The sequence below is a fragment of the Protopterus annectens genome, chromosome 2.part0 (assembly GCF_019279795.1).
Source record: "Protopterus annectens isolate FY-2018-M chromosome 2.part0, PAN1.0, whole genome shotgun sequence".
NCBI classification, from domain to species: Eukaryota; Metazoa; Chordata; order Ceratodontiformes; family Protopteridae; genus Protopterus; species Protopterus annectens.
The window spans coordinates 1,273,751,721-1,273,764,595 of NC_056728.1; the positions used below are offsets into that span (position 1 = coordinate 1,273,751,721).

At 37.0% G+C, this 12,875-nt stretch overlaps 1 protein-coding gene across 4 annotated transcripts in view; it reads left to right on the top strand.

The window, feature by feature from the left end:
* Positions 1-12,875, top strand: part of LOC122793445 (probable E3 ubiquitin-protein ligase HERC4) — a 1,684,714-nt gene that overhangs the window by 1,392,932 nt on the left and 278,907 nt on the right. For all 4 annotated transcript variants that reach the window (XM_044061446.1, XM_044061448.1, XM_044061445.1 and 1 more), the window contains one exon: positions 729-918. In XM_044061446.1, coding sequence (XP_043917381.1) covers positions 729-918 — 190 coding nt within the window. The remainder of the gene's footprint in view (positions 1-728; positions 919-12,875) is intronic.

Below are 12,875 nucleotides of genomic sequence, written 5' to 3' on the forward strand. Positions count from 1 at the left end.
CCATTGTTAAGTCTGCTTGAGAAAATATAATGCATATACGTAACTCATAACTATGACAGAACCCCTTTTCTGGAGATTCCAATTCCAGTCAAAGTTTGCTAAGTTCAGCCTGTATTAAAATGTCAATCTGTGATTTAACTATCACAGCAGCAGCAAAAATCCAGAGTCAAAACTTATTCACAGTGTAATAAACTAGATAAATTTATGTCTGCTAATGAAAGTACAGAGACAGACTTTTTTAATGATTACTCAGTGTATTTGGCAAATTGTCTAATGTAAGCAGAAGAATAAGGTTAATATTATTGTAAATCAGCACCTCTTAACTTCCTTCATGTTGAAGAAACATTATCAAATGTGATCAGTGATTGAGATGTGTTACCAGTCTGATCTGATGACATGTTTATATGCTCCATGTGCATCTGCCCTTTCAAAACACTCATTCATGGCATCACTATTGTGTAGTTACATGAATTATCATAGTGCTGATATTGTATACTCCCCAATATTAAGTACTATTTAAACATGGTCCATATGAATTTAAGTATTTTATTATGGTTAATAAACTGAAAGTAAAAATACTGCACCTAGCTAGCAAGGAGTTTTAATTCTTCTTAAGTAGACTTTCCATAAGTTTTGACTGCAGTGATATGGCTAGACACAGGTAAACAGATGATCAGTTACATTTGCTTATACTTCAGAAATGTTCTTAGAGTGATGCACTTTTCCAGGTGAAGAAATCAGTGAAGAAGATGCTGGAATCATTGACCGATTCCCCGATATGTGCAGAGGCCCTGCGAGTCTATCTGATTGTACCTGAACTGCTACGTTTGCTCAATGAAGAATATGATATTAGTTTGTTGACTGACCTTTTATCAAATGCCATCTTACAGCTCAAGAAGGACAAGCGAAAGATGTTTGGTAAGAAAACTGTTATGCTCTTTGTAAATTCTTTTGCATTTTTTTACAGTAATATTTACTCAGGATGAAATTATGAGTTACAATTTATTAAAAACTATTCAGCAATGTGCATGCAAGGAAAGATGAATTAGGCTAAAACATAAGCAATGCTTTTCATACCACTCCACCAAATGCACTTTGTCTATGCCAAAAAGGACCTGCACTTGGTGTTGTATGTTAGCAGAGGTGCTCTACAAAGAAGTAACTTATGTCGGTGAAAGGTTCAATACCCTTAACAAACTCCTGTTATTGTTTTATCAAACATGACTCGAAGTGTGGGATAAAGATGAATGTACCATTCACAGTACAACAGATCACATTAATCAGAATGTTGATATTTAAGTGTTAATTACTCATTTTTACTAGATTATCCAGGTTAGCCAGTGAATCTTTAGCAATGAATCCTGTGGATGGATTTGGGGGCAAGAAGCACTATCTGTTCAATGCAGTTTGTGTTGCAGAGAACAAAGAAAATTAGATAACTAAACATGAATGAAATACTTGTCTGAACCTTAACCTCTCAATGAAATGCTATGCATAGTGTCAGAGTTTGCATAATGTTAATGTGTCTTATACTGGACATTAATAAAGCTCATCCTTCATAGAAATAGCATTTACCTTTTGTCTGGTCTTGTCACCAGTTTCAGCAAAAATACCAAATTGGTAAACACCCAGTGTAGAATTCCAAACAAAACAGTCCAAAGATAAAAAGCAGAAAGAATTCATAAAGTGGTGTAAAAATAAGTTTAAAAGCAAAGCTTTTGAGCTAAAACTCTTCTTCAGTGCTTCAAATTATACTAAAACACATTTTCTTAAATACATCACATGAACAGAGTCAAACCAATAGAAATGCAGCCACAATAAAATAATTAAAATAAACAATTGAGTGCTTGTTTCATGGAAATAGGGATCTTCTCTTAAGAACAATTTATAAGCTCACAGTATCATTCATCCCAGGAGGCACATCTGCTTGAAAGTAATTAATCCCATCTATATTCAACATGTTCAGTATTCTGTACAATATCTCCTCCTCTGATACTTCTTTCAATGGTTTTTATAACCCTAAATGTAAAACTATGAGTTTTATCTGAGCTTATAATATGTCTAGCTAAGGCATTGCTCTCTATCTCTACGTATGTCAGATAGATGTTGGCTATCCTTTCTTTTAATATTCTGTTGCTTTTCAAAACATAAAATTAAGTACATTTTTCACAAGTGTCTAAATAAACCATATTTTTTGTTTTACAAGTGGCAAATGTATGCAAATAGAATGTCTTACTTGTATTAGAGTTTACAAAAACATTGCTTTTATTTACATACTCTCAGGTTCCTACACTTCCTAAACGCAAAGCTGGGTGATGAAATCACAATTTCTTTAACCACATCAGATGTACATAATATTGACCGATTTTGGTGTTTGCATGCCCTCTCAGTTCCCTAAAACCTTATCCACAAGCTTTTAATAGTTGTTTGTACAATACAATAGTGTTAAACTGCTTAAGCCACAGCACATCACTGACAGCTCCCCCTGCAGTGTCGTCTAACTCGGTTCTGCTTTAAAAAATTAATCAACATTATTGATACTAAAACAAAAACAATCAAGGAAACCTTAATAATAGAATTGTGACTGTCTATCTTCCATGCTAAGGATCAATATCACTTCTAAAACAAAAACATAAAGCTTGGGAGACATAGATTCACAATAAAACATTGAAAAATAGACAAAAATACATAGAACTAAGGAATAAAGCCAAAAACAAATCGATTAATTAAAAAAAAAAAAAAAAAACACTACACCAACACTTAAACAAAACAAACACAAAAATAACCCACAAAAATTCTGGTCTGCCATTAATAAAATTCAACAACCAGGCAAAATTGGTACCCCTTACCCAACAACCAGTAACTCTACAGACAGTATCACCACACAATTTAATAAATACTTTACTGAATCTATCCTTGCCTTCACAAATAACAACTGCTCCTCACTTCCTTCAAACCCTTCACCCACAGCCCAGAATAACAAATTCTCTCTGCAGCCAATCCCAATAAATAATAAAAAAAAATCCTAAATAAACTCAAACCCACTACACTTGCAGAAGATAATCTATCAGCTGGATTTGTCAAAATCACAGCCGATGCCATTTCATTCCCAGTCTCTGTATTCAATTGAGCCAGATCAAAATGCCATATACCCTCCATCTGGAAAACATCTCATATAATACCACTACATAAAGGAGGGAACTCTACTGAGCTATCAAACTACCACCCTATTCCATTCTATCCCCCTTATCAAAAATCCTAGAAAAATGCATTCATTCACAAATCCTACATTATCTCTTAGATAACAAACTTCTGGGAAACACTCAGCTTGGTTTTTGCCCTTATCACAGCACTACAACAGCCCTTCTCAGCTTCACCAATACCATTAACTATAACCATATCAAAGGCAAACTCATTTCTTCTATCTTCATAGATCTCTCTAAAGCTTTTGATACAGTTTGCCACAAAAAAACTCTTATCTGCACTTTTCCAATCTTAATCTGAGCTACTCCACTATTACTTGGTTCCAAGACTCTCTATCAGGTTGCAGCCAGGCAGTAAAATGGCAAAATCACCCATCTCCCTTTCTAACCACAACATTAGGAGTTCCACGAGGGTCTGCACTTGGACCACTTCTTTTTACAATATTTACCAACAACCTTCAGACTGCCACCTTACATGCCACATTAGTCTAATATGCAGATGATTCAACCCTAATCTGCTCTGCCCCATCAATCCAGGAACTTCAGAAAAATAACACAAGAGTCCTTTACTGCAGTGGAAAACTGGCTAGCCAAGTCTCAGCTCATTCTTAACCCAAACAAAACTAAACTGATGTTGTTTCACCCTACCAAAGCCACTACTCCCACCACCCCTTTCACAATAACTTCTAATAGTAATACCTACATTACTCCTGTCACCCAAACAAAACTTCTAAGGGTCATCCTTGATCAAAACATGATATTTGATATGCACATTGCCCAAACAATAAAGAAAGTGCATAAAAAACTTGGAGCACTATACAGGGGCAATAAATACCTCACAAACAATACTAAAACAGTTATTGCTAGAACCCACCTAATCTCCACAATTCACTCTGCATCCCCCATTTTCACTAACCTTAACAAATCTGACTTAACTAAACTGCTGTTACAACAAAATAGCAAAATTCGCAACCAGTCTCAACTATCGATCTCATCACTGCCAGGCCCTTAAACAACTACCCTGGTTAGAACTACCAAATTTGCTCACCCTCAACCAGCTTACAGTGGCCCATCAAATAATTCACCAAACTGAAAAAATACCAGCTCTTCAAGACATATTAATCCAGTACTCAAACAAAACGCATGCTAAGATCCAGTAATAAATCGCTAATCAACATAGCCAGATGTAAAAACAGTGCTGAAGACTCTATATTCCATCTTCATTGCTAAAACCTGGAACAATTTGCCCCTTAACATCAGAACCACAGCCAAAAAATGACATTTAAAATTCTTCTCGAAACACACTTAGCAAGTTCACGGATTTCTACACGTTCCAACCCAAACAAAACAACCCACTTTTACACCCCCCTACCCACTATAAATATTTTATCGTATTTTTATTCTTCCTACCTCCTCCAGCTGTTCTTCCTGGCTCGTCTAACAAATTCCTCACTCTCTCTAATATGACAAACTTATTTGTTATTCTTTATGCATGACCATTTATCTGTTGTAATATTGCTTGTAAAATATTTTCTTGTTATCTTTCCTGTAACGTTTTAAAACTGTAGTGGAGCTATTCTCTACGGGCCTCCACTTCATTGAAAATGGGCCTGTTTAGCCCAGTCAGATGTTCCCGTTAAACAAAGGTTAAATAAATAAAATAAATAAAATAATTTGTTGTGGCAAATTAGTGAGGACTGAATTCACTAAATAATGGCAGTTATTTGAGTTTCAGACATCATATCCTTCAGAAAATGCATGGTAACACAAGACTGTTTATTCTAGCAACTTTCTAAGGTTATAAAAACAATATTTAAAATGTGTCCCTATTTTTGAGGCTTTGTCCCTCCATTATTTTTGGTTTTGTCCAGATTTTTTGTACTAAGAGGTTGAGAGCTACGTAGGTAACTTTAGAGCTTTTCTCCCCGGGCCACCACTGAAAACGGGTTCTTGCCCAGTCAGACTATTCTAGTAAACAAAATAAAATAAAATAAAATAAAAAAAATCCAACTTACTTCCCTGGCTGTCTGGCTGCTGCAGCCAACCAGATCCTTTGCTTTACTGAAACAGATGTGATTGAGTGCAGCTTACAGGCAGCAGTTTTAAAAAAAAGTGGACTCACGCGGTGATGTTACAAAACCATACAAATGTCTAGGAGATGCTGAACAAGGCACAGAGCAGATGGAGAAACCTGCAGCTGCTTCATGTGGGTGCCTTCATATACGGGGAGATAATCGGCAACTCCCCAGGTTTGGTGGGTGCCTAATGCCAGCTATGAAAGCACAGCCAACAAAATAACCTTTAAAAACCTCAAAAGACACTTCAAGGATTTGTGCATGTTTCAACCCCAACTAAACAACCCACTTTTACTTCCCCCTACCCACTATCAACATTTTATCTTATTTTTTTTCTCCCTACCTCCTCTAACAAATTCCTCACTCTCTCTAATATGACAAACTTCCTTTGTTATTATTCTTTGTGCATGACCATTAATCTGTTGTAATATTGGCTGTAAAAATATTTTTCTTATTATATTTGTTGTAATGTTTTAAAACTGTAGTGGAGCTTTTCTCCCAAGGCTTCTGCTCTGCTGAAAATGGACCTGTTCATCTCAGTCAATCTTTCCTGGCAAACAAATATTAACTAAATAAAATAAATTTTTGTGGCAAATCAGTGAGAAATTAATTCACTAAATAATGACTTGATAATAATAATTTGACTTTCAGACATCATATTATTCTGAAAATGCATGGCAACACAAGACCATTTATTTTAGCAACTTTCTAAGGTTATAAAAACAATATTTAAAATGTGTCCCTATTTTTGAGGCTTTGTCCCTCAATTATTTTTGGCATTGTCCAGACTTTTTGCATTAAGAGGTTGAGAGCTACGTAGGTAACTCTGGAGCTTTTCTCCCTGGGCCTCCACTGAAAACAGATACTCGCCCAGTCGGACTATCCTGTTAAACAAAAGTAAATAAATTAAATTAAATTAAAAAAAAATACAACTTACTTCCCTTTCTGTCTGCTGCAGCCAATCAGGTGCCTTGTTTTACTAAAACGGACCTGACTGAGTGCAGCTTACAGGCAAAAATAATAAAAAAAAAAAAGCGGACTCGGGCTGTGACATTACACAGCCATGCTGAACAATGTGCAGAGGAGGTAGAGAAACCCGCAGCTGCTTCAAATGGGGGCCCTTGTATGCAGGGAGATAATTGGGGGCTCCCTGCGGCTGCAGGTTTAGTGGATACCTAACGCCAGCTATGGTGGAGAGCAATGGCTTAGCTAGACATATTATAAGCTCAGATAAAACTCATAGTTTTACATTTAAGGTTATAAAAACCATTAAAAGAAGTATCAGAGGAGGAGATATTATGCTGAATACTGAGAATGTTGAATATACATAGATGTATTAATTACTTTCAAGCAGATGTGCCCCCTGGGCTGAATGATACTGTGAGGTTATAAATTGTTCTTAAGAGAAGATCCTTTTTCCATGAAACAAGCACTCAGTTGTTTATTTTAATTATTTTATTGTTACTGCATTTCTGTTGGTTTGAATCTGTTAATGTGGTGTATTTAAGAAAATGTGTTTTAATACGATTTGAAGCACTGCAGAAGTGTTTTATCAAGAACACTTTGCTATTAAACGTATTTTTACATCACTTTGTGAGTTCATTCTGCTTTTCATCATCAGTTTCCATATATAAGAAATTCACCTTTTGGACTAACAAGACAGTTTTGTTCTTCCTGGTTGAGTAGTAACCTTACTCTTATCAGTGACATCTCCCATATTGTAGCATGGAACATTTCCTGGTGGGTTACTGGATCCACAACCCCTGCAGAAAGTGTCATGATGTAGAGTAGATGGTTATGAAGGCTGTCATGTCTGTTACCTACCCATGAGATGGCAGCCTTCATAACCATCTATCTATATCATGATCCATAAATAGTAATGAAAGAGAGAGAGAGATCACCTTTTATATGATATCACCATTAGCTGCAGTCTGCCATGTTGTTTAAAGTTGTATTTAATGTGAGACAGCCCATACTGTGGGGCAAGAAAGAGAGAGAGAGAGAGAAAGACAAAAAAATCTCAAAGAAAAGAGAGTTAAATGTCCAGGGAATTGTTATGGCTAGGCTTGTATAGGTCCTCGGACCGATAGCCTAGTACCAACCTATGAACCTATGAACCTATGAACCTGTATGAGAAAGAGAACAAAGAGAGCAAGAACTGCAGGTTTTAGTTGGTGTAGCTTATAAAAGCCTGAATTCTCATGAAAGAAAGTATTTGTTATTATAAATACTCGTGTGTGTGTGTGTGTGTGTGTGTGTGTGTGTGTGTGTGTGTGTGTGTGTGTGTGTGTGTATACATATTATAAATATATATTTACAAGTTTCATTTCAGTTTTTTAATGATATTTTATTGAATAACGTGTTGATGCAAGTTTTGTCAAATATATTTTGAAAGCCATTCATGGAAAGGGAGATTCTTCTTTTCAGCAATGTCCTGTGATCTTGGAGTTAGTATACATATATACATACCGAGATGGGGGGAGTGCAAGGGGACTTTCCCCCCTGCAAAAAAGAGTTTCTTTTTTTTTTTTGTTATTTCAAAACAGTGTTGGTACAATTATTATTTTTAAATGCTTTTGGTTCATTGTTTTTTTCACAAACTATATATATATATATATATATATATATATATATATATATATATATGTATGTATACGCACGCACGAGCGCACACACACACACACACACACACACACACACACACACACACACACACAAACAGTGAGAGACAATATTGTATCAGCAATTTACAGATGCAATTTTGGTTGACATTTGCAATATCAATCCAAACCGACAGAATCTCAACTAACTAAAACTCCAAAACATGCTTTAACATGGGGTCTGGTGGGGGGGGGGGGTAGCTTCATGTTTCAGTGCCTTTTCCCTTCAATGAATTGTGATTAAGAAGGGTTTTAGCTGGCATTATGTACATCAACTAAAACCTGTTCAGCAAAAGCAGATGCAGTCTAACTCTCTCCTTCCTTACAGACACCATCTTTGATACCATCTATCTTCTTCTGTCTGAAACACTCATCCACTAGCCTGAGTGATATGTTAAAGCGCTACCCTGATAACGTGTGCCTTGAAATAAGTGTTTCAGGGGGTAGAGTGAGCTTTAGCTCTGCAGAATTTCTCCTAACTGGACAATTATACCCAAGCCAGAATTTTCCCCTGAAAATAAGTCAGCTAAAGAACTGTTGCAAATACACTACCCTGATCGTGTGTACCTTGAAATAAGTATTTCAGCTGACAAAGTGAGCATTAGCTGTGCAGAATAACTCCTAGCCAGACAACTACACCCAAGCCAAAATTTCCCCCTAAAAATAGTCAAGTAAAGAACTGTTACAAATGCATATGTAAGAGCATTACTTAAAATCACCTAATAGTGACGAACACCCAACAACTGAATATAGTGAGAGTACAGGCTGAATATAAAGTAATGTAGTGTATGCTATAAGCTGTTTAAGTGTGCAAACAGGCTTCAGGACGTGGCTCTTTAAAAGTTCCAGCTATCCTATGTAACCCTTCTATAAGCAAATTACTAAAATAAATAGTCTACATTACCTTCCAGGCATAGCTAACACATCCATACTATAAAAGTGTATTTTATCTTTCTCTGTGGTCTCTCTTTTCCTGTATCCTTTCAACACCCTATTTTCCCACATTCTTACCTTGTAAGTAACAGCCCAATACTCGAAAGCGTTTACCTAAGCTATTCATTTATTTTATTTTATTGGTAGTAAAAGTGAGTTTTTTACTCTCCAGCCACCACACCTTTTTATTTTTTACTACTTATATTTTTTGGGTTTGTTGGTTCCACCACTTTCTTCTCATTTTATAAGTAACAGCCCAATACTCTTAACTCTCCAGTTTAGAAACTCTATCTTTGAACAACAAAATCAAGTGTTTTACTTGCTAGAACAGAACTCCTTCAAGTTGTACATTCCTTTTACCTATCTCTCTGCTCAGATTTTTAGTTGCTTTTCTCCTAGTAACTGATTATTTTTCTCAAATCTGTCTCCTTGCTGACTTGGAGTGTGCAGAATCAAAACAACTTCATGCAGACACTCAATACTAGACTAGATCCTTGCAAACAAACCAAATAAAATGACAAACACAGGCTCCCTTTCTGATAGCATGTGACCATATACCAACCAACACCATTAGAACTCACCCTAACCTAGATAAGCATATTATCTATAATCAAACAAGAAATACAAACAAATTTAGCAAAGATCAAGGGAGGTCATCGTCCCCCTGTACTCATCACTCATTACACCTATGATTGAGTACAATGCCCATTTCGGAATGTATCTGACCCGACACCTGCAGCAGCTGGAAAGGCCCCAAAAGTTCCTCACCAAAAGGATAAAGGGTCTCAAAAATATGTCTTATGCTGCCCGACTGAAAGAACTCCAGCTCTATTCAGTCTCATACCGCTTGCTCAGAGGTGACCTGTGCCTGACATATAAGGCCATGTCAAACCCAGATTTGATGAATATGCTTCACCTCAAAAAATCTAGATCCCTCAGAACCACAAGGCGGAGACTTAAACCTTGACACGGTTATTAATAGAACGTGCTGGAGGGACAGATTCATCACCCAGAGACTCCCTAAGCTGTGGAACAAAATCCCGGTACATGTGAGGCAGAGCACCTCGCTGGCCTTGTTCAAGAGGAATCTTGACCAATGGATGGGAGATCGCAGATATACCCCAGGGATTACGTCAGTGTCACTGCTTGACAGAGGCACAGCAAAATAATAGGCATAGTTTTATTCAAACTAAAGGGGTGGCGAAAGCCATATAACTATGGGCTAGGCTTATAAATGCCCTTGGGCAGATAGCCTAGTATGAACCTATGAACCTATATTCATTGAAACACTAAAACAATATAACTGAAATGTAGGTAGATCAGTGCCCCTAGATACTGCAACATATTCCTACAAACCTTAAAAAGCCTTGCACTGCCATACAATAAAAGAGTAAAAGCGAACCCCACACCATGGTTAACAAAAAAAAAAAACTCATGCTAAAAAGCGATCTAGCCTGGAAAGATTGGCATAGACATACAACTCAAAACACTTTCCTGCAATTTAGAATCTTAGAAACTTTACAAAATTCCATGTCAAACAGGACAAGCAAACATGTTATATCAGCCTATAATACAAACATCAAAACAACCTGAAACTATTTTAGTCATCTCTAAACAGACTACTTCATCCTGTAAAAGCCACCATTGACTTTCCAAAAGTGACAATATGACAGATTCTGTCGCCTCACAGTTCAATTCTTAGTTTATACAATCACTATACAATCCCTCTTAAACAGTAATACATTCTCCCCCGCTGTCTACCCCCATCAAGAGAAAACCACCTGTGTTTTTGATTTAAATCCAGTACCCACCTCAGCCATAATGAAATTGCTCTTTAAACTAAAAGCTGCCTCCTTAGTTGCAGACCAACCACCACCAAACTACTTAAAAATGGCCACAAAAGTTGTAGCCTTCACTATGTCCATACTAATAAACAGGTCTGTATCTGAAAGATAAGTCCCATTGCTATGGAAAAAAAAATCATACATCATACCATTACGGAAAGTGGTCCATCCACAGAGTTTAATAGTTGCAGACCAATAGCCAATCTCTCCCCATCTTCAAAATACTAGAGAAATGCATCCACACACAGTTGATACAGTACGTAGCCTCAGTTAACCTTCTTTTGGAAACACAACCTGGCTTAAGGGATCAAACCTGCTACTTGACCCCAAGAAAACTAATTTAATGCTTTGTATTCAAAAATGTGACAAAATCAAAGGTAATCATTCACTATAGCTTCAGCAAATAATACTATCATTGAAACAGTAACCCACAATAAACTTCTAGGTATTACAATAGATGACTCATATTTAACCTCCATATATTACACGCCATCAGAAAGACACTTCAGCCACTAGGTTCCTTTTATAGGGTCAGAGAATACCTTAGACACTGCAAGAAAGACTCTTGCTTCCACCTTCTTACTGATGACACAACACAGAAAAAAACATGTGCTTCCTGCTACAATAAAATAGCCAAATTTGCCACCAATCTCACTCAAAGGACCCACCATTGCCATACCTTATAGTAATTAAAGTGACTTGAACTGCACAACTATCTAACATACTTACAACTAACTACAGAATATAAACTCATTAATTATCCAGAAAAATCCCCAGCACTAAAAAAACATCCTCAAGCCCTACTGCCCATTTATTCCTAGGATTGGAGAAAGCATATGACAAGGTCTGAAGAAAGCTGAGTTGGGCAGTCCTATGATGGTTTGAAGCACCAAACACACTGGTAGTGTTAGTATAGCCTGTCTTCAAGGACCCAATAACAGATGTCCAGTATTCAGACTCACAAAGGATGTGCTTATTCATCAGACAGTGTACAGCTCTGATCCTACTTCTGTTCATATTGGTGATGGACCTCATCAATAAACAGGTTGGATGGAGAGAAAAAAAAAAGCTACTGTATGCTGAAGATGCACACTGCAAGCAGACTCTAAGCAAAAATTTCATCAGATGATAGGGGAATGGAAGGCAAAACTGAATTCACATAGGATGAAACTAACTATACACAAGACAGTGGAGTGGTCACGACAGCAAATTGGAGAAATTCAAACAAGCTGAATATTGTTCTAAAAGGGAAAATAGTGGAAGAGGTTAACAACTTCAAATGTATGGGAGGTGTGGATGAGGAGAAATGAAGTGAAGTCTGAATTAAGAGGTCAACATTAGAATCAGAGAGTGCTGCAGCCAACTGGCACAAAATTTCTGGGGTACTATGTGACATAAACGTGCCAATGAAGTTGAAATGTAAGATGTGATTAGTACTTCTGTGTGACACAGAAACCTGGGTAGTGAAGGCAGAACAGCTGAGAAGCAGCATAGTTAGGGCGTAGCAAATGAGGCAGCCAACCCAGACACAAAGTGTTAAGGGACACAGGTGGCTGATTCCAATTGCTGTTTAGTGCATACCGGTATCACAATGCAGACTAAAGTGAGCACTGTAGCACTTTGTGAGTGGTGTCATCTGTAGCAACTGCTACAGTTTAAAAATAAGACTTTTTTAAACTGAACACCATAGTGATCCAGTTTAAAAGAAGAAGAAGAGAGCTTGTTTTCTCTTCATATATGGAAAAGATAATTTTTTTTTTTCTGGAAGGGGCATCAGATTGGGGGATAATACAAAATGCAATTTTAGCTAAGTAAACCTATGCAGCTGAGGAAGGTTAAGGTGAGAGAGATGAAGTACCTAAGGTGAGTAGGAGGGTAAGTGGGATAGACAAAGAAATGAGGGCATCAGGATAGAACCAAATGAGCCCCCACTTGTGGAGACTAAGGAGAAGAGATTGAGTTAGTTCGGTCACATGTAGGAAAGCAGAAGGCAGTTTAGTAAAGCAGATTTGGGAGTGAAAGGAAAAAGGCAAGACAAAAAAGGCATCCAACTAACAGATGGATGAATTGTGTGAGAGAAAACCTGCGAATTCAGGCATGATGAAGAAGAAGATTGAGTGGTTCTGAATCAAGAGAGGTGGTGACAATTGATGGGAGACC